Raw genomic sequence first — 22,536 nt, 5'->3', positions numbered from 1 at the left:
TGTTTTTTTTAGGTCAATTTCTAAAAGATCCCTTTTCACTCTAAGAGCAATGCAATTCATCCTCCCAACTACATGATTAAACCACAATATCCTCCTGACTCTGCACTCACATTAGAATTTGAAAAAGCACCCCTAAACAACAACAACAACAAAAAGAAGAAAAAAAAAACACTTAAGATATTTGTGCTACAAGGCTGAAATCCTTCTTCTTGCCTTCAGATATCATTTGGTTTTCATCGTCGCAATTTCGCTTCTGCAAAACAATGTCGTCTCTAGAAGATGTTTGTGGGCCTTCAATCAGAGTGAATGAGTTACCATCTGTGCATGCTAATACAGATTTTAATAAATAAAAAAGCTACTTAAAAAGGAAGGTAGAAAGAAAAAATAAAAGGTTTTCCCCAAACCTGTTTTCTTCTAAAACTTTCTGTCATAAAAATCTTTCATCTAGTTTTATTGAGCCCTAATTAGTACAACACAAAGGTACAGCGTCCTCCTACGACATTGCTGGGGGGCAAATTTGCACTCTTTGACTTTTTAAAAACCACAATAAGTTGCAGTTTGTGGATGATATGAGACACATAATAATTTGTCTTTTTGGCTGCAGAAATGCAATCAACAGATTGAAGTTACCAGGAAAGATGCTGCTAACTGATCTGCACAAGGCAAATGAAAACAATGGCGCTGGAGCGATCTCTAAAGGAGAGGAGTTACACTTTAATCCCCGCATATTATGGCAACTCCTGAAAGTGTTATTTGTTTAGCAGCTTTTGAGGCCAAGAGCAAGAACACGACACATGTCAGATCTCTTGGTTCTGCTGAAGATCTCTGTGAAACGCCGCTTTAAACTCGCTCAAGACATTTAGTATAAACACAAAATACAAAAACTAAAGTAAACACAAGCCCCAGTAAAACAAGACAGTGTAAAGACTAATGACTAATGAGATTATTTACTGCCTCAGAAGTTACAGTTTTCATGGCCTTTCTCCCTTCCCCCCCTCTTTCAACTAGAATTGGTCACACGCTCTGTTGATATGTTGACTATTTCCACATTTAGCTCTGTTTGACTTGGCTTCTGGATGTTGTCTTGGAAACTAATGAAGGCCTGTCTGCCCACAGGAACCATGGTGGTGCAAGTGGCAGCCACAGATGCAGATGACCCAACATATGGGAATAGTGCCAGGGTGGTCTACAGCATCATCCACGGACAGCCGTACTTCTCAGTGGAGCCAAAGACAGGTAGGTGCAGACATTTACTCCCTCTGGTTTGCATTTAAGACACACACATGGCCACGGTGCATCATTTCAGCATCTATTCACTATATGCACCATTTGCTGCCAGTTTTGAGATTTGTGTTTGTGCCTGGGCTCCTGACACTGATTTGAAGTGGGCTGTATTTTCAGATTCTGGCTTCATTTCTATGAAAACCTGATGACTGATGAGTTTTGGGGGTTATTTACTTACGTTGCCCAGCCGCCATCAATCAAATCTGTTCCAATTGCAACCACAGAGGCCTCATAAAGCAGATTGAGTTTTTCATTTTTAACATATTATACCACATTTCGGTACTTTCAAGAATACTCCATCCATTTAGCTTTGCAGTCTTTAGTAATGTAAAATTTAACAGCAATGATGAAAAAGCGTAGTTCTCCTTTCTTGTCCAAATGTGACATTCGTTGCCTACAACTAGATGAACTAAAGCGTTACCCTCAAGAGATGCAAGTGTTTTAATCAGTGTGATGAATTGCCTCTTAAAATTAAAATATAGTTTTACATATCTAATGTAAAGCACATTTACTTTAGTGGTCATTAAATTTGCCTTGTCTTTGTATCCTCTGTCATACAGTGGCCACAAGTGGCAATTATGAGATCAAAACACTCTGGGTGCTTTTCATTATGCTAACGTGTGTCCTTGCGTCCCTCACTCTTAACATTTCCAAGCTTTCCTTAGCTCTTTCTAGCTTTCTAGCTTTTAAAGGTAGGATACATCTGTGTTTCCTCACACTAACCTCCTCCAGAGGCCTCCTCTCTCATCCCCTCAAGGTGCGTTTTAGGGATTTGAAGATCCTACATAATGACAAAGGGGCAAAACATTTCAAGTCATCGGAGCAGAAAGGACGTGACGAAACAAATTAGCATTATAAAAACCACCCACTGAATTTTTACCCATTTTCCAAAATTTCCTTGAGTAGGTTTCTGTAAAAACCGCATCATTAATTGACCTGACTGAGACCCGGTGGGACAGGATCACAAGCACGAAACATCAAACATGTCTCTTTGTGAGGGTTCGCTATGTTTGCTGCTTATAAATTCAACTCTGTTCTATTTTGTTTAGGCTTGTTCCCCTTTATTTAATAGTGTAAAGTACAGGGACAGACTGAAAATGACAGTGAGTTATGACAGTCAGCTAGGCTCCCAGACTGAAAAGTCCCAAATGGTGAAAATCTATTTTTATTGTGTTTGTCGGTTGTTAGAAATGTAGAGGTGTAAACTAATGCTATTTGCAAGGTGAAACTTTCTGCAAGAGCTGCTGCCTTACAGCCGGCCAGGTTTGTTTACAGTCTTGAGCTGCTTCAGCTGACTGAAAAATGTCTCAGCCACAAGCAAAGCATGCCAAATATTTTGCTATTGGCTGCAAGAGTGAATGCAAGGGTCTTAGTTTGGGGTGTTCGTCACAGATCGAGATCAGGGCCTATCACAGAATTTGTTAAGTAATTGATGTTGGCACCAATCTAAGCGTAATCCTTTGTTTGCCTAAGTTGTGACAGAACACTTTGCAAAAACCTGACCGAAGGACATTAGCATCACAGAAGTCTCTGTCATGGTGCTTCTTGCCAGCCAGATTCCCCCAGTGCTCTGTGCATGCCAGCATGGAACAGCCCAAGGCTCATGAAAAGGTTAATGGTTAAAGAAAAGGCTAAATGCAGAAATGCATTTTTTTAATGCATTGCAAAGCTGTTCAGTTGCCAAGCATATAGAATGGAATGATTTTATGAATGTTAATGTACTTGAAGAATATTTTATTGAGAAAAATGGTATTGGATTTGGACTTGGTAACAGCAGATGGTAAATATCAAACCGCTTGGATCAGATGAGGGACAAAAAGGCTTGATCTAAACATTACTAGTCCTGATGCAGTCCCAACTTCTCAGGAACTGGAGGTCCAGTGGATTACTTTTGTTATTGATGGAAATGTCTCCACAACAATCGAAAATCCTTTGTGTTACTGTGTTGTGTGACTAATGTAGCTACCAGTACCACTATCAGTTAGCTTTGATAGTATGTCCACAGATCAGAACTCTGTAGAAATTGTAAAGGTGAGGGACATTGAAAAAAAAAAACTTTCAGATGAATCGGAAACCAGTAAACAGGAACTGGGTAGTTTAGTGTGTTTTCATGTTGCCAGTTGTGCTTAAAACTGAGTAGCATTAAAAGGCCTCAATTAATTGACTACAAAAATTGTTTTGTTGTTTTGTGAGTGTTTTATTGCACAGGAATTCTGCCTTTCTATGAATTTTCTTTCTTTCAAGAGGTATTTAGTGTGGCTTCAAGCTTGTACGCATGCATTTTTAGTGCCTGATGCAGACACTGAAACACCACTGACTCGCTAATTTTGGCATCAGCAAATTAATGAAGTTTGCACTAAAGCTGGAGAGAAGGCAGCAGACAAGCAAACTTTAGCAAGTGCTGCCACTTAGTATGATGAAGATGACAGCATTCACATTAGAAAACAGTTAAAAGTCAGGGAAAATGGCTAAAATGAGCTTCAGCATAAGATGTAAGGTGGTTTGTTGACTTGTGGGCCGTTTTATCCTGAGAAAGTGCAGCGGCAGTCCTCGCTACATCTTCATAGCTGGCTCATTAGCCACTGCCCTGCCGAGGCTCGGCTACTTCATGCAAAGCACTCTTGCAAGAAAACGGGAAAATATGGGCCATCCCATAATATTAAGCTTCATCCTCTGCTTCGAGAGCAACACACACACACACAAATATACGCTGGGATTTTATGAATGTAGTTCTAATTCATGAACTGGTGAAAGCCACTGCAATGCAGGGATTTATGTTGCTTATTTTTCACACTCAGGCAGACACAGAAATAAGAGGGGGGCTCGACAAAACAAACTCCAGCGTGACCTGTAAGGTTCACTGTAAACATCCAATAAGCCTAACCACCGGAAGAAAATGGAGCATTCAAGAAAAATAAATGTGTATCACAAGAGAGGAAATAACTATACACTGTAGTGGCATAGTGGATGTGGTGTCTGAGAAGGATAGGATGTTGTGAGCATCAAAATTCATCAACACATTTAGCTGTGAAGCCTGCACAACTATCACAGAATTTTGATGGTATTTTTTACTTTCTGGAGACCTTCAACTAATGAAGCTTCCCGCTGCAGCTTTCATTAGCGAACATTTTCATGTTACCATGTGTTCGGGTGAACATTTACATGTTTTATACTCTCTAAATGAAAAAGTTCCTCACTGATACTCTTTAAGCTCCAGCAGTTCCACTGGGACCACTCTGAGGCTGGGAGTCTTTGATTATAAGTGAAGTTCTTCGTGTTTCTTAGAAGCTAAAACTTCTGTGGGCTAATTAATGTGTTAAAATGCTGTGATCACCTTCCTTAAGATGAGTTGGGTTTGGAACTTCTGGAATTTCTACTTCAATGTTTTTCTCGTTTCCTTTTCTGCTGTGACTGCAGCTGGTGATCAAGCGTTTGACATCCATGGATGTTGGTTGATCTGATCCTTTGCCATCTCTTTAACAAAAAAATAGCTCATATTCTGAAAATAAATTAATCTAAATTTAGCCTAAGGCAGACTACCTCCAATTTTAGTAGATACTTTAGAGTAGTTAGCAATGTGTATGTGTATGAAATCACTCAAGTAATGTTTTAAAACGCACAATTTTCTGAAAATTTCCAATAATATATAAACTTATTTAGTTTAAATAACATTTTTACTACATCTCTGCCTTCGTTTGACTAAATGAAGAATCCGATTTCATCGACCACCACCTTTATTTGATTTAGGGCTGCACAATTTTGCCAAAAAACTGACATTGCGATAGTTTGCTCTTTGGCAATATACATTGCGATATGAAAAAAGGGGGATTTTGTTGGATAATGCAGCTCCTGAAAAATGACTCTGTTGGAGTGTGAAACATCTGGAACCTTTCTTGTACAGTGTAACACTAGCAAAGGCATCCAGAATAGCTTTTTGATTTGGATGCCATTCAGATTTGACTTAATCATGCAGAGATTGTTGATGCCGATTTAAAGGGTCAAACAAATCACTCGTTACCTTGTGTAGTGGCAACATTTGCAAGTCAAAAACAAATTCGGACTATCCAGCAACCCTTAAATTAGAGTAAATTATATTATATCCAACTTCTCTTATAGATTAGTTACAGAAAATGAGAGCTATTTGTTCTTTTTTTGATCAAGAAAAAACAACAAACATTGTAGCGTGATGTGTTTAAGGTAATTTGCCTTCCTTCACATCACATCTCCTGACTGTTGGCTCATTGCAGTGTTAATGTTAAAAGGATACACTGTGCAGCCCCAATTTGATTTGCACAAATTAACTTTTAATGCTATTTAATCACCATCTCTTGCCAGAACAAGCCAAGACTTACAGCTACAACACTATGAAGTGAAGTTAAGTAAAGATATTCAGAAGATTTTAATGCTTCTTAGTTTAGAACAACATGCTGTAAACACAGTGTGGACATCCAGTATTATTACAAAGTTAAAAAGACATAGAGGATGTGTTTAGGAACACATTAAACAGACAATACAATATGATACAATGCAATGTGATAAGCCTTTATTAATCTCACAGTGAGGAAATTTGCGTTGTTACAGAAGGAAGGGGATAGTGCAAATATTTAAGAAAATATCAATAGAAAAGAAAAAATTAACCCCTAGGTAATAAGATACTAAACAAATAGCAATAACTGGATTGTAAATCCAAGCTTTAGTATCTGTTTTAGCTCAGATTTGGTCTCCACCACCTCCTAAGGGGCATAAGTGCAGCTGGTAAATGTTCAAGATCCTTCTTAAGCATGTCTTTAGTTGAATATTCTTATTATTTTTTAGCTCTGTAGCTGAAAGCCTGTTTGTTTATAGTGGTATTCTAGCCTAAGTAGGCACATGTACTCTCCTGTTAGCTCTGGTTTAGTTCTCCCCAAATCCTTCAAGAAAAAATATGTGTCTCTTTAGCTGCTAAATGCAACACAGTATTTGCTAACACTGTCTTTGCGCTGCCTGTCTGTTTGGCACTGAGCAGGTAGTGTACAGTGGGCTTTTAGAGCTTTGTGTTCGGATAAAAAATGGAAGTCACTTTGGGGGAAAAGTGTTTGCCAAGTGAATTTTAGGTTTAAGCATGAAGAGTTGCTTAGTGCAGCTTTAAGCATAAAACAAAGCCCGCAGATAAACCCCCACATTGGTGCTCTTTCTGTAGTACGGTAACGGCTGGTTTATTAACCTGTCAAACAAGTACACACACACACACACACACACACACACACACACACACACACACACACACACAGTCAAATGTGCACTCAGATACAGCCCTTGGGCCCCTGCCAGCGCCACGGCTTGCTGCTGCCCATCTCCATCTGACCACGACTGATTATACTTGGCTCCCTTTCCATTCACGTAGAAGGTGATTGGATCTCACGGTTATGAGATGCAATATTGGTGTCAGAATTGAATAGCATGGATGGCCGTCAGAGAGGTGTGACTCCATGTGGGACTCGATGCAGGGAAGCATGAAGACATGTTCTTTTGTTTGACAGGACTAACCTTAATAACAACCCACTGCAACAACAAAAAAAGACATAGTGCAGTGACTTGTGCGTCAAGGGGAAGATCCTGCACTCTTTCATAGCAGCATTGTTAATGTCTACAAGTCTCTATTGGTTTATTGATGATTTTCTTACACTTTACCCCCTTATATTGCTCCCTGAAAAAGTACGAGACACAACCGTAATTGAGAGAAATATGAGGAAGTGCTCACTTGGTTACCTTCGTCTTCATCTTCATTTAGTTACCTTTCAAGAAGAACTTCCTCGGGGAAATAAAACATTACAACGCTAAAAAATGCTCTGCTGGTTCCCTGTAAAAACCAATCCCGTCGTGTCATCAACTTTGCACACAAACGTGCCACTTGTCGTATTTATTGTGTCCATTTGAGGCTTATTTCTTTGAATTATTGTGAAGAATCTCACTTTTAACTGATTACATTTGTGAAAAATGTCAGCTCTGGATTAAATGACTTCAGCCGTTTTAGATACCCTGTACATCCTAATTTCTGCTACTTTATGCCTTAAAATTCACTAAATTTGATTATAAAGAACTTGAATAAAAGGGGGACTTCATTTATCATATCGCTCTGAGTAAAAATATACAAAACTGGCACAGGACCGATGAAAATTTGATTGCTTGCCTCTGGCAGTTTTTTAAAAAGTTTGCAAAAACACTTGTGCCCATCAATGACTCTTGAATGAGATTTCATGAGATCAATACCAATTAGAGCAAGAGAAGACATTTACTTAAGTGATGTTCAAACAGCATGTCTGCCCCATAAAGTCCCCATTATTCTCATATCATGTTTTTTTAGACTCTCGGCTCAATGACTGGAGCTCACGCTTTCACGGCCTCAGCTGACGGTTTTCATTAAGCTAAGTGGATTCTTTTAATCCCAAGGTTGATATTTCGAAAGCTTTAATGGGTTATGATTACTTGCTTTAAGTGGCCTGTGTTCTCCTACAGTCAATTGTGACACTAACCGGAGTTAAGTACATTTGCACATGGGTACGTCCTGAATGGCGTACGTAATGAGAAGCAGGCGGCTTGTTGAATGAGAATCAACACGAGGTGTCGCCAAATGTCAGTCTACCTGCACTTTTTCTATTTTGTATTGGGGTGTCAGGGTGTTAAGAAGTTTTTAATGGCATGCTTGGATGCCATTAAAAAGTGAAATATAAACTTGACATACAGCCGAAAAATTTATCACAATAAAATAGACCTTGATAATTAATAACAGTTTTTAATTATCTGTTTACCGGCAGAAACAAAAGAAAAGTTTTATTTCAAATATAAGCATCTTACTTGGAAACACTTCAGCCTATTTACCAAGGTACACAAGTAATAATTTTAGTATTAGCACAGCCATACATATAAATAAAGAATGATAAAGGAATGATGCATATTACATAAAGAAAGCAGCTCTACTGTGCTGAGGTTAAGTTTCTGAGTAGCTGTTGTGAACCAGGAAGGAAGCACGCTTGAGATTTGTTCACCAAATTTCCGTTATGTGCTTTGACGCCAGATTGCATCTATTGCCTTTAAGTGAAACTATTGAATATCCTATGGAACAATTCTCTCCTTGCTTTGTTTATATCTATTCCCAGGACATATCATTGTCATTTACATGTAGGCATAGGCACTTAAATGCATCTTGACACTAGTGGACTGTATTGGGATTCAGATCCCACAGGCTCCATGACATACCTGCTCCATTTTCCATAGACAAAGTAAGAAAAGATGCCTCTTCCTGCAGATATTAAACAAGCTACTATCCATTCATTATCTATACATCGCTTAATCCTCAGGGTCAAATCACACCTATGGATAATTTAGAATAACCAATTGACTTGAGCATAATTTTGGATAGTGGGAGGAACCCAGACAAACCGGAGAAAACTCATGCATGCACACAGAGAACATGCAAACTCCATGCAGAAAGATCCTGGGAAGGCGGGAACATGAACCAGGGATCTTCTAGCTGCAACACAAAAGTGCTAACCACCAAGCCACTGTACAGCCCCCAAAATGGTATCAAGAAATTAACAAAAATGTGTACTTACTGCCCCACAATGACTGTAATTCTCGTGAATGTAATCGTAACCTTGCTATTTCTCACACGAATGCATCTTGTTGTTATCTCTACACAGTAAAATGCCTCATTTTTCCTGCTGGACAAGACACAAAACAAAATCACTGAAACTCAATCTCTATATTCCGTTGAGTGTTTGTAGGTGCAGGCATGAGTGGACACACACACTGTGCGATGAGTGGCAATGGACAGAAAACCAGCAGGTAGAATTAAGAAAACAGACATGACACCTGACACCATTTTAGTGTTTTTGATTTTGTTATTTAAAGAAGTTTTTGTGACTTTTTTTTAGAACTCTGTGTTGAAAATGTCCCTTTAATATCAGTGACTATGCCTAAACAGCCGTTAACTCACTTTCTGAGGGATGTATGTATCTCACAGTGCAGTGTATCCCAAATGATTTTAAAGCTGCACTATGTACATTTTAAGACTCAAAATAACACAGTTGTCCTTCTTAAAAATAAAGAAGGTACAATCTTAAGCAATAGAATGCACCCCTGTTCAGTTTGATGCATTTAGAGGTTTTGGTGCTACAGTTTCACTAGTTGCATTAGAACCAGTGGTGGCTATTACCTTTTCACTTGTTGCTATAATGGCCGCTAGAAAAATATAACCACGTGTTAATGAACTTGGCAGACATGCATCATCTGTGGGTGCAGAAGGCAGTCAGCTAGGAAATTGATTGTGCAATACGTCCTTTGCGTTGGAGGGCAAAATAATATGAGCAGAACTGCAAACTGTGGTGTTAAAAAGTAGTAAAGAACTAACACTGTAGACAAGACTTTAGCATGCTGTTGCATTAGCTGCACAAAAAGTAGCTTGTCAAAGGGATAATCTCTTGTACTGACGGTAACTTTTGCTCAACAGCAGTCAATAAGAGCGATGCTTTGCGAGAAAACTAATAAAATAAGTTGAATCTGAACATTACCATAATAGCACAACTAGAGCCAAGTGTATGTAGTCAGTGTGTATTTTATTGCTCTTGTCATTTCCCGTTTTCTAATTAGAATACCGTGTTCCTTCATTGGCATTTCATTCTACAGGTATAAAATCTGGATCTCACCTCCAGTGCAAACCGGCTGTGAAAGGGACCCGTGTTGTTTGTGTTCACTGTTAGTTTTAAACAGACTGTCAATACCATGTATCTTACAGAACACACTCCGGAGGTGAGACACTAGCTCTCAGACAGCAGGCCACGATTGAGTGTTGTGGGATGAACGCTGTGCTTCTGTCTTTGTAAGTTACTAATTAGTCCCATTTGCAGCACACGCCTGGGCCATAGCAGAGGGTGACTTTGACAAAGTGCCGGCGCTGAAATACACTCTAAGCTCCGCGCTGCTATACTGCACTAGCGATTAAGTGGCAGAGGGCTAATGGTCGGGGGGGAGGAGGATGCGTGTGACCCGGTGTTAGGTGGGTAGCATCCTGGCTCCCTTTCGTCTAACAAGTCTCTTTACTCCGGTTCTTAATCCCAAATTGAATCTACAAGGTGCCCTTGGGAAAAGTACTTAATCCCGAATAGCTCCAATAACTTCCAAGCAGTGCATAATGTCGGCAAAATACATAAGTTGCCGTGCCCAAAGGTGCTCAGTTAAGACGGCGTTTTGTAATATATATTGATTGATAGTTTGAAGTTTAGTTTGAAGGTGAAGCGGAAATGGTAAGGACTGGGTTCTAATTGATGGCAGGCTCAAGGAGGTTTGAACAGCTGCCTGCAGCTCCATACACCTCAGCGACACGGCGAGTCCTTTAGAGACAATTATCCGAGCACATTAACACTGCTAAGCATGCATGCATGCTCGCAAACCTCAATAGCTGGAATAACAAGAGAGAATTGGGTTAGTGGGAAATGCCAGGTGCCTGAATGAGAGGATTAATTACATTCTGAGGGGGGTGTTTAAGATGTGACACGGCATGCCTCTCAAAACGACTTGAGTATGACATCTGAATATGGCAGGCACTCAGGTGATAGAAGCCTTGACGCACTGAGCTCCATCTCCTCTCGGACTAAGAATCTAATTAAAGTGAAATCGCTCAAATAAAAGGAAAAGGCCACGTCCAATCCTTGTGTACTCTACAGCCATGAAATTTTGACACCGAGGTCATGAGAAGAGGGGTTTGCTGTGATCAGAGGTGTGATTAAGTTATTAACATGGCCTTTTTTTATGAAAAAAAAACACCTTATGTGTTTTCCTCTTCTTTTTTTTTCTCAAAAAAAAGTGTGTGGCTTTGCTCAGGCCTCTCATTGTGGTGGCTGCACTAAATCGAGAACATTACAGCTGAAGGCGAGATATAAATCTGCCTGCCTCCTGCTGTTCAGACAGGTAATATGGAGCGGGAGGTGCAATTTTTTAAAAAATTCTAATCACAAACAACAGTGTGTGTGCAGAGAAACACATTTCCTTTCAGCTTAAGATTACAAATGAACGAATCCTTCGCCTTGTAACAGTTTGGACGTTATGATATATCCCTAGAACATGCTGCTCTTTTGTACCGTGGCATCATGTGGCCCTTTCATGCTCCCTATGTAGGTATAGTGACCGGTGATTAGATGCTTGAATGTCACTCAGTAACAAACTACCTCAGCTGCAGGTTTTATTCCCTATTTGTATGGCCTGTTTCTGTGTTATGGGATCTATTCCTTGTAAGTGGACCGCCTGAAGGTTCGGCAAATCACACACTGCACCCTTCATGTTTAAATGTTCATCACCTTCATCAGCACCTCTCATAGCTGCACGCAGAGCCAGAGGGCTCCTCCGAAGTCTGCACTTTTATTTCCTCCTCGCAAGACAAATGTCAAGTATCCGGGCTTTAGCAGGGAGCGTGGCCCACCCGTCTGCCGCCAGTGGTGTGGAGACAGCTAGATAAATGCGCGGCTACAATGCGTCTGGCTTGCACCGGAGGCAAGGAGTCACGGCGGCAATGCGAGGCCGTGCCGCGATAGCGACAGAAGGATTTTAATCATCGCCTCTCCCCAGGAATGACACCAGCGCCGCACGGGGTAACAGAGATAGAGAGCGAGGGGGCTGGCACCCAGCAGATAAACAACAGCCTCGCTACAGCGCCGTGTGGATTAGCAGCGCTGCTCCCCAAGAAGTATGTGTGCTTCTGGCCAGGCGGGAGGAGAAACGTGTCGCTGTTTTTTGTGGCTTTTTTTTTTGTTTTCATAAGCTTGCTGGAATCAGGAGTCATGGCATCATTAACCACAGCCAATATTTCTCAGACTCCAACACACCAAGCTGATATTAAATAAGTGTATAAATTGTGTGTGAAGCCTGTCTATGGTTTAGCAAGAGCATCCATTTGTCTCACTGCTGGCTCCACAAACTTAACATCTTTTTTTTTTGCAGCTGTTATTATAATCCAACCATTATCCAGCTTCCTCCTCAGCTTTTTACTTCTCCTGAATGTTTAAAGACGCCTCTTTCTCAAGTCTAGACATGCATATCTTTGTCCCTATGTTGTGTGGAGCAGAGAACAGAAAACTTTTTGTTCTGTTTAGGGAATCTTGCCGGATTGAAGGCTCCAAGTAACCTTTTCTGATGCAACTCAGTAAACAGGGTTCACAGGTGTCGCTGCAGCAGGCACCAGAGCAGTGGCGGTGCTCTTTAATTGGCTACGAGGTTACACAACGGAAGAGGCAACAGAGGAAGCGATGAACCAATGGATGGGAGAGGGATGTAAGGGGTAAACAGAGCAGATGGGTGAATATCCACAGCACGGAGATAGATGCCTAAATTCTCAGCATAAAAGCATTAAGCTTAAAAAAAAAAAAACCTAGAGAAACAGATGACATGTTTTGACTTTGTCACTGAGGCTTAACCAAAGGAGGGGGAGGGCTGCTGTGTTTTCCCCTCAGTGCTGTATGACAATGTCCCACTGTTCATTATTTTGATGCAGCACTGAAATGGCATGTTTTGTAGAGCAGCAGCTAAAGATTATTGTTTTATTGACCAACGTCATCCCACTGTAAGCCCAAAGGCAGGGACTTTAGAGAAAAGAAGTGGACAGCTCACTATAATTTAGCTAACTGAGCCATTTACTTAGAGTAGCCAATAACAGTTTTCAGTTGGAGGGACTGTAATGACATTAATAAAGGATGGCAGAGAGAGAGAAAATTAAACACTTAATGGAACTGTTTATTTTCAAGTACTGCCGCGACTGACAGTCAAAAGGCATCTTCATTTTTCTCTTCAAGTCTTTTGACCCACTTCTCTTAATTTGTTTGTCCTTCCTCCTTTGTTTTTGGGTTGAGGTGAATTGTAAATTCTGTGTGTGTGTGCTTCTTTCCTCCTGCAAACCACACTTCAAATCCTTCCTCAGCTTAAAGGAACTATGAGGATAAGTTGAGGCGTGAGGTGGGAAAAGGTTTGTGTGCAGCATTTTACATCCACCCTCATCACCCAAATGGTGCTTTTTACATAAAATAAAGAGCGCTTGCCTTTTTTGGAGTCATAACTCAGTTAAGAGAATTCACACGACACACGGTTTAGATGTGGAGGCCCTTAATCATCTCAGTGACAGCAGTTTATCAGATTTGTGTTGGAGATAAACATCCATAAATCCACTCAAAATTAGTTTTAAAAAAATATGGCCCCACAAATTTAGACTTCAGTATCAGAATAATAGTAATACCTTTTGTTGTTTTCTCTACATCTGATGATTGCAGTGGAAAGAATGAACAGCAGGAAGCTCAAACAGCGTTGCTTTCTATGGTGCAGGCTAGCTAAATGTTAATACATTTATGATAGCCCACAGCTAGCTAACCTTCTGACCTTCATAGTATAAACATTTTTTTTAAATACCAAAAGGACACCATTTATCATATTTTTTATAGCTTCTGGAATATATACATAAATATATCATGTGTTATGTACAGTTCTATCAAAAAAAAACTATTTTAAGCTTAAAATTGTGATAATCCACCTAATGCACTATATTCTGCATTTCTCATATAGATAAAGCATTTTGTCTATAAGGAATCTGTAAAAAACAAAATATTCTGCCCTCCTGAACGCAACTGAGGACCTATCACTGACTCATCTGCAATTAACAGTCATGCCAAAAAAATTCAAGAACTATTCAGATGAGCTCGACTGAACTGCAGGCTGTGTATTCACATAGCAGGCAGAAGACAGACTGGAAACTATTTAAAAATGTAAGTAGTAAAATTATATTATATTATATTATATTATATTATATTATATTATATTATATTATATTATATAGTATTGGCAACACATGTAGACATATTATATGTAAAATAAACAATGAAAGACATTCAATTTTATTTATTTTTTTCCACCATTTATGGCATTATAACTATGTCATACTGCACAGAGGTCATTTCTGAGTTTTCTCTACTTAAATAGGAAACATTTATGGTGAAAAATTAATAACACAAGTGGTAAAATATCTATAGTATGTAGAGGCACCATTGTTTTTTCCAGTTCTGGTAACACTTTAGGGCTGTTGGAGAAATGTTACACTTCTTAATTCCTTTCTTTTAAAAAAAAAAAAAAAAAAAAAAACTTTTTATATGATTTCTGGCATTATAACTTTTTGATCTTGTACATAAGAGTCCATTGAGATCTCTCTAATTTTAGCCAGAGGTGCAGGACTTTATACTGCAGTCAAAAATGAACCCACAATGGGCAACAGATGTGACTGATGAATAAACTTTGAAACAGGTTTTGCGTTATTGTTAATTTTGAGTCATGCTTTTGACAGTCTGATGAATGCCCAGTATTCATTGTCCTTTTAGATTCTGCTCTTCCCACTGCTAAATGCTCCCTTGTGTTCACTGACTTGATCTGTTAGTCGTTTGCTGCTGGGGAGGAAGCACACATTACATTTGTCTGAACACAAACCTACTGTACAGTGCTTAAAACAAGGTTAGAGAGACTGTACCGACTGTGAAATTGCAGTTGTGAAAGCAAAATAAATGAATGATAAAAGATGCTGAAACACCTTCCTCATCACACTGTGTACAAAATATTGATTAAGGCAGCTTTGAGTAAATCTGTGAAATCTGCAAACATTTTTTAAATTTAAAATTTAAATTAAATTTCTACGAACAACACAGCTCTAGTCAAGGGCAGAGCTGATTACAAATTATGCATGAAACAAGCAAACACGTATAGATTTCTTTTTTCCATCCGTGTGAGATTTGACCTCAATAACATGTCATTTTTTGAATGTAATTTAAAGGATTATGGGAAATTCTTCAGGTGCCAACTGAAGAACGAACCCCCTCCTTTGATCTGCTCCATCAGGCTGTGAATGCAATAAAGCAACTAAAAATGACTCATTTATTCGGGAACTGTGTGCTATGGCTTTGTGAGGTTCTTAATGAGTAATCTTCCATGTTCTGTAGAAATCTTTAATAAGTGCCATTTAATGAATGAAACACATTGTGTGCTAAGTCATTAACTTTGAAAGCAACAGTGATTGCTTTTGAAGGATTAGGACACGTTTCTTTGCATTTAAATGCATTGCGTTAATTTTTTCTGGAATTATCATCTTTGTAGTTAAGAGATAAAGCTGAGATTAGAGAAATTCCATTAATGAAAAGATTTCTCCATAAGCTTTTTTATTATTTTCTGCCTGTGTACCATAACTTGGTTCAACACTATTGTGGCAGTTCTGTGCAGGAGCTCAGGTGCAAACAGACAATTCCAGACAAACGCCAGTCATTTCATGCCCGTGTTGTCACATGTCTGATCTTTTTCTGATAGAGATCAATCATGACGGGGGGATAGACAGATAATGCCTCCCCCGGCGGCTAAAATGTCCCCTTGCATGTGCTCACTTTCTTGACAGCGTCTTCATATTAATCTCGTCATACAGTAGACTCAGACTCCTAAACTATCCGGAGTGACAGCACATTTGAATCATCGCTGGTGTGTAAACAGGTCACCCGAAGTCTATGCATTCTCACAATCACTACTTGAAGAGTTGATGTGAGCAGCCATTTCAAGCCTGAATTTATATTTTGAGATCATTCTTTTTGACCTTCAGGACATCAGTGGTCTACATGCCAACTTCTGTCACAGTTTAATTCTTTTTCAGACTTGATTTGTAATTTTGCCGTCGTCCTTTGTTGCTTTTGTATTAATAAAAGCACTTGCAGTGAACTGGGAGAATATAAAGCTCGGCACTGAAGTGGAGTTCTGACTGCAATCATCAATCATCTTGAAGGAAGACAAACCAGCAAAATACTGATGAAACCAACAGGAACAGAACAAATTTCTGAGAATTTTTTTTGGACCTGTCACTTTCTTTGGATGCTCATGGAGTAACTTAATCAGTTTCAAAATATAGAAAGGATTAATTGACTTTAAAATGTATAGAAAGCTTATTCATATACTTAGTCATCTATAATACCTGATCATGCCATCTTGTTATGAGTGTGTGAAAAGTAGAATGCAAACTGAGAGGTTCTCTAAAAGTAATGGTTGAATAGGTGAATCATAGGGAAAAAAAATAATTAACAGCTGATTTTATTAGCTAACTGACAAATGGTTATATGAAAAGCACCAAATAGTGGAAATTTTTAGCTAAAAATGCATTATAAATCATTTAAAAAATATTTAAATAAAAATACTTAAAAAGTTTAGCTGAAAAATAATGGATAACATGTAATAATTCACTAAAAATAAAGAATAAATTGTTGATATTGTTGGTTTGTTTAAAGGCAATAGACTAACAACTGAAACTAGTCAATGGACAAACAATTAAAATGATAATGTGGACAAAATTACTAGAAACAGTAAAAGTAAGGGTTAAATGGTCAAAATGGTTGATGCAAATATATGAAACGTGCTAAAAATAATAAACAGCTAAAAATAGCTTACTAGTTAGGATAAACACGTGAATACTGAATTCAAATAAATTGTTCAAATTGTTTGCTAAATTTGAAAAAAAAAAGACTAAAATTGTTATCGAAATGATAATCTGAAATGATAACCATTAGCTAACAGATGAATGGCTGAAATTGCTATATAAAGATAGTGAATAAATGGGTGAAAAATAAAAAGTTGAACATTTAAATTGATTGGCTAAAAGAAATAGAAGAACCACTAAAATATATTAGAAATTTAAACCATTAACAAGGCTTAGCTTGTTAGTTTGCAATGATTGAAATAATTAGATAATGTTTAAAGGGACCAATAGATTAACTGCTAACAGGAGCTGCTAGAAGTAATAGAAAAACAGTATAAACGGTAATGTAAGTTTGAAAAAAGATTTCTGAAAGTAATGCATGATTAATTTAAATATTTTACTGAAAGCCATGAATAAATGATTGAAATAGATAAATTACTAATGAAATGGTTATTATATAATTGTTTTAATGGATAAACAATTGAAACTGCTAGCTAACAGACAAACTATTGAAAGTGTTAGCTAAAAAATCTTCAATAAAGAGCTGAAAAGTAAAATTGTAAGAGTGAAATGGTTAAACCATTGGTTAAAATAAAGGAATTAAACATATGCTAAAATTAAGCAGTTATAATTAGTTAACTACTTAGTTATGAACAGCAAATGGCTAAATATTGGGTGATGTGTTTAAGTGATAACTTTTAGCTAACAATAAATTGTTTGAAATTGTTATTTTAAAACACTGGAAAAATTGTGAACAGCAAAAAGTCACAGGTAAACAAAGTGGCTAAAACAAATGACAAAGGAACAGTTAAGAAAATCTTCTATAAACACTCTGTTAAGAAGATTTAGCTTTTTGGTTTGCAATAATTTAAATAGTTATGACAATGTTAAGTCCTAAGACTAATGGATAAAGAGTTTAAAGGATAATAAACTTTTTTTTTTGTATTTTTCTTATTGACATATTATTTAAATACTTAGCTAAAAGTCATCATTACATGGTGGAAATAGATAGCTCAATTACCAATGGAACAGTTATCCAGAGATATTGGCTAAATAGTTGCTACATTCAAACACAGAATCAGTTTAAATAAACACAAAGATGGTGGGCAGTGTTTCTGAAGGGGTACTGAGGGTTCATTTGTGGGTAAAGTGTGTTTGACAACAAACTTGGGAACCACTTTTCTGCATCATCTTCCTCTCTGGCTCTGGTTTCAGGGGTCATCAGGACAGCTCTGCCCAACATGGACCGGGAGACGAGGGACCAGTATGTGCTCGTCATCCAGGCCAAAGACATGGTGGGCCAGATGGGCGGCCTGTCCGGCACCACGTCCGTCACTGTCACGCTCACCGATGTCAACGACAACCCGCCACGGTTCACTCACAGTAAGACTCTGCTCCTGATCGGCCCCACGGGGTTGATTAAACCTGCACCATGTCATGTTCAACAGCTACTCAGCAATCAGGATAAAACCTGCAGCTCCCTCTGGCTTTATTTGCAATGCTTCTTTTTGTTTTTGTTTTATCCAGTTAAGTGGGGCTTTTAAGATCTATTATCACTTCAAAACCCACTTGAACTAAGAAAACCAAATGAGCGCATACTTTTTATTGTATGTGCTGAATGCAGTTTCACAAAAAAGGCAGAGATGTTATTTCACCCTTTCAAGAAATCACTGGAAAATCTGTACCAATGAAGTGCTTCGAGAATTATTTACCCTGTAATTGGTGGTAAAACAAAGAGTAGACACACATTATATCTTCATGATTGAACCACAGTTTTCTAAGGTTATGTTAACAGCATCTCTAACTCCGTTCCCTTCTTTATCTTTCCAAACTTCCCTGCATTTGTATTTTCAGCAAACATTCGGACTTTTTACAGCCCAAATTAAAACCCAGCCTTCCTGCAAGGTGTGCAACCTCCCCGCTTTGCTCTTCATCAGAGCCGGCGTCTGCTTCCACGTTGGATACCAGGATCAATCGGCCTCCTTTTTTTTTGTTGTCAGCCTATTTCACGGGCCGCTAATGGGTTCCAGGCCGAGCTTTAGGATTCAAAGGCATGCAGCGCTTCTCGTGATAATCCGAAGCGCCGGCAATCGGTTTACCGCTGATAGCCCCAACCAACTGTCTGGCTGGTGCGCTCACCACTGGACTGCCATGGAGCTGAGTCAATTTGCTGGTCCCTGGGGGAAAAGAAAGGTTCAAGTTTGCACAACAAGTCATCAATGTCGTTTTAACCCAGTGCTGTCACGCTGAGAAGAAAGAGACTTTGGAGGAGTTCTGGGTCTCTTTTTTTTTTTTGCTCCTGCTGTCGTGCTCACGGGGTCATGGGTCAGAATCGATATACCATTATGGAGCATCAGAGCTGATAGAGTCCAGAAGCAATAGCTAGTCCAAGGGGAAAGAAGCCAAGGTTAGCTCAGCGAGAGGACAGGCGGGCGGGGGTGGGGAATATAGGTGCAAAAGGGGGCAATACAGAGGGAGGAAAGCAATTTTTTGGTCTTTTAAAGAGCTGCTATTCCATGGCAAATTAAAAAGCCATTATAAAGATTACATGGCGGCAAACAATGTCAGGCAGATTAGCATTTAGACGGCGGCTGAGGGAGACACTGTGAGGAACACAGAAAGGTCTGGTAATGAGCTCTGCCATGGTGATTGGAGAGATTATGATTATGAATATGATTCCCTTCTTTATTCTTATAAGAGTACTTTAAATCTGAAGGGTCAAACAAAAGCTCAGGGAACACAATGGAGAGTTTCGGGGTAATAGAATTTCCGAGTGAACATTTCATCCCGTGAAATATACCAAAGGGATTGAAGTGCAACTTTTTTTTTTTTTTTTTTGGTTGAAAGAGGGTAACCTGTTACATTCAGACAGCATTTAGGCAGTTTTATATTTTTTCTAAATACGTACTTACAAGATGAAAACCTACAGAAAACTCAAATTGGTCTCTGCCTTCTTAATTGCATACTTTGCTTCTCCCCTGCCTTCTGCACTGTTAGTATGCAGCAGTATGAAGTGGAGGCAAAGTGCTTTATTCCGTGTGTGTCACTGCTGCTGCCTGTCTGTGTTATGCAACATGAATTCATCGAGGAGCTGCACAGTCAAATCAAAGCTGAAGGGGTATAGCGAAAGCTTGAGCTGCTTGAAGGCGAAATAAGCATTACTGTTACCAGCATCCGCTCCTGTCCTTGCTTTTTGCAGAGAGCTATCAGTACACAGTGCTGGAGTCGCTGCCAGTGCAATCTGTGGTGGCCAGAATCAAAGCGGCTGATGCTGATATAGGCTCCAACGCCGAGATGGACTACAGGATCATGGACGGCGACGGGCCTGGCATGTTCAACATAACAACAGACGAGAACACACAAGAAGGGGTCATCATCCTGCTAAAGGTACAGCTGGAACCGCAGGCTGGGTTTTGTGGGGATTCACTCACTCAGTCTGACTGGGAGTAGAACCGGTGATCCAAGACTTGTTGTTTGTACCAAGGCTTCCCTCCCATAAATAGCACTGAACATTTGCTGCTGAAACTCAGTCACACAGTGTAACATTCTCACTCTATAAAGCTCTGAAGGCAAGCTGGGGTGGCTTTAAATGCTGCTTGCAATGGGGATTAGAGTGGTGTGACTTTATAGATATAGTTTACTCATTGCAATCCATTCCTTTTTGTACCTGCAAGTAAATAGTAGTGATTTAAAGACCTCTTTCATTGAAAATCACTGTTGTGACCTTGGTAATATGTCTATATGGTGTTTTTTTTTTTAAATGCGCTGAAAAATGCATCAGCAAAATAAGCATCTACTGCCACGACTGAGCCTCAAAACCACAGATTCAGACTTGTAACAAACCGAAGCAACTAATCCTGACAGTAAGTGTCATATGTGAGCTGGTGTGCTTAAGCTGTAGTAAGCAGCAGAGGAGTTGGTGGAAATAAAGGTGGGGACTTCTGCACATTCAAGAGATAGTAGGAGATAGGAGTTACATGGAAGTCATTTTAAAGCAGATTGTTTTCATGGAAAAAAATCTAAATTTGTCATTTTGGTACGTGGAAATGAGTTTAAGAAAAGAGTTTAAGCAATAACCAGAAAGGAAATGAAAATGATATGTCCAAATGATGTTTTTTTTTTTATGCTGGAAGACACATAGGCAAAAAAAGCATCTAATCCCTAAAAAACAAAGACTCAGACTATCAGAGTTTAATATGTATCGAACCGACAGCAATGCAGTGTCTGAGTAGAGTTGTAGGTGAGCTGGTGTGCTTGCTCTGCAGCACATAGGAGAGGGTTTGGTGAATATAAAGGTAATTTTAAGGCAGAAAGGGATTATTTTCATGGGAAAAAAAAACTTCTAAATATGTCACTTTGACACACAGATATGACTTTCTAAAGGTTTAGTCAGTAACCAGAATGGAGCTATGACATTTTCTATATTTTCTGTATTGGCTTTGATGTCCTGAAATAATTACATTACTTCACCACAGGCCAAGACACAAAGCTGTCTGCATATATTGACCTTATTAATGTGTCCATATGGTGTTTCTTTTTTAATATGCGGGAAGACACATGAGAAAAATCAGCAGCCAGTGCTGTGGCTGAGCCTAAAAAACACAGATTCAGACATTTTGAGTTTCATGTGACAAACCTAAGAAACCAAACCTGTTAGTGTTAGAGTGGAGTTGTAGGCGACCTGGTGTGCATGTGCTGCAGCGAGCTGCATAGGAGTCTGTTGAGATGAGGGTAATTTGAAGTTCTTTTAAGGCATCATTTTCATGGGAAAAAAAAATCTAAATATGCCATGTTTCTTTACTGTCAAAATATAGACATTCATCTTAAACATCTTAAAGCAATGCTTGGTCACTATTTTTCATAGCAAAATGAAACTGAGAGGTTGTTTTTTATTCTTTCTCATGTTAACAAACCCTTTGAAAAGACAAAAATAACAACAGTGGATGAACACATATTGTCCTTGTAGGTAAACCTGATGGTCCTCTGTGTCATCCAGCTCCACTGTTGTCCAGAAACTATTAAAAACACAATAATGAGCCGCATCATTGCGCTGGATGGCATTATTAGGAAGAACATGGGCACTGTAGTTTATTTTGAGCCAGTACCGCATAAACTGCCTGCAGCTGTGAGTATTTATTAGACTATCAAATGTGTATTAATCCATGGCTGAAAATAGTCCTAGACAAATGCATATTTTACGCATGTTTGAGTAACATTTTCTAAAAACGACAGCATTTATCTGTTTCATGAACTTACTGGGCATGTTTTCTTTTATAAATTGAAGCTATATGTTCAGGAGGAATTAATGGACTTGGGGTATAGTGTACAAGATGGAAAAATATAGCAAAAAAAAAGTCAAGCCTATCCTTATTTACTTCACCATTGAATCTTCACCATTGTTTTTGCTTAATCCCACTGGGTTTTATGAAATATTTAGCTTAATTTACTGTAATAACTCACAATTAGCTCTTTAGATCTGTGGTTTTAAGGGCAATTGAGTAGCTGGTAGTTGTAGTATCACATAGGAAAGAATGCATTATTTTGCATATGATTACCAGATTATTTTGTCAGTGTTTCTCACTCCACTGTGATCTGTAAATACCAGACAGCAAACACTTGTTTACCAGAGGATATTAGGATAAGTGCCTCTCCCACTTCCCTTCCTCTTCTCCGCCTCTTACTGTGTTTTAAAATGTCTACAGCACCTTTGGATTAAGCGGTAATCACTAATGACAAATCGGCATTGA

At 38.8% G+C, this 22,536-nt stretch overlaps 1 protein-coding gene across 2 annotated transcripts in view; it reads left to right on the top strand.

Moving 5' to 3' along the window:
- Positions 1 to 22,536, top strand: part of LOC111587678 (cadherin-7) — a 177,015-nt gene that overhangs the window by 112,145 nt on the left and 42,334 nt on the right. For both annotated transcript variants that reach the window (XM_035942691.2, XM_023297738.3), the window contains exons 4-6: positions 1,117 to 1,236; positions 18,005 to 18,172; positions 19,989 to 20,176. In XM_035942691.2, coding sequence (XP_035798584.2) covers positions 1,117 to 1,236; positions 18,005 to 18,172; positions 19,989 to 20,176 — 476 coding nt within the window. The remainder of the gene's footprint in view (positions 1 to 1,116; positions 1,237 to 18,004; positions 18,173 to 19,988; positions 20,177 to 22,536) is intronic.

The sequence above is a fragment of the Amphiprion ocellaris genome, chromosome 22 (genome assembly GCF_022539595.1).
Source record: "Amphiprion ocellaris isolate individual 3 ecotype Okinawa chromosome 22, ASM2253959v1, whole genome shotgun sequence".
NCBI classification, from domain to species: Eukaryota; Metazoa; Chordata; class Actinopteri; family Pomacentridae; genus Amphiprion; species Amphiprion ocellaris.
The sequence above is the reverse complement of the archived record's forward strand: the minus strand, read 5'-3'. Positions and strand labels throughout refer to the sequence as shown.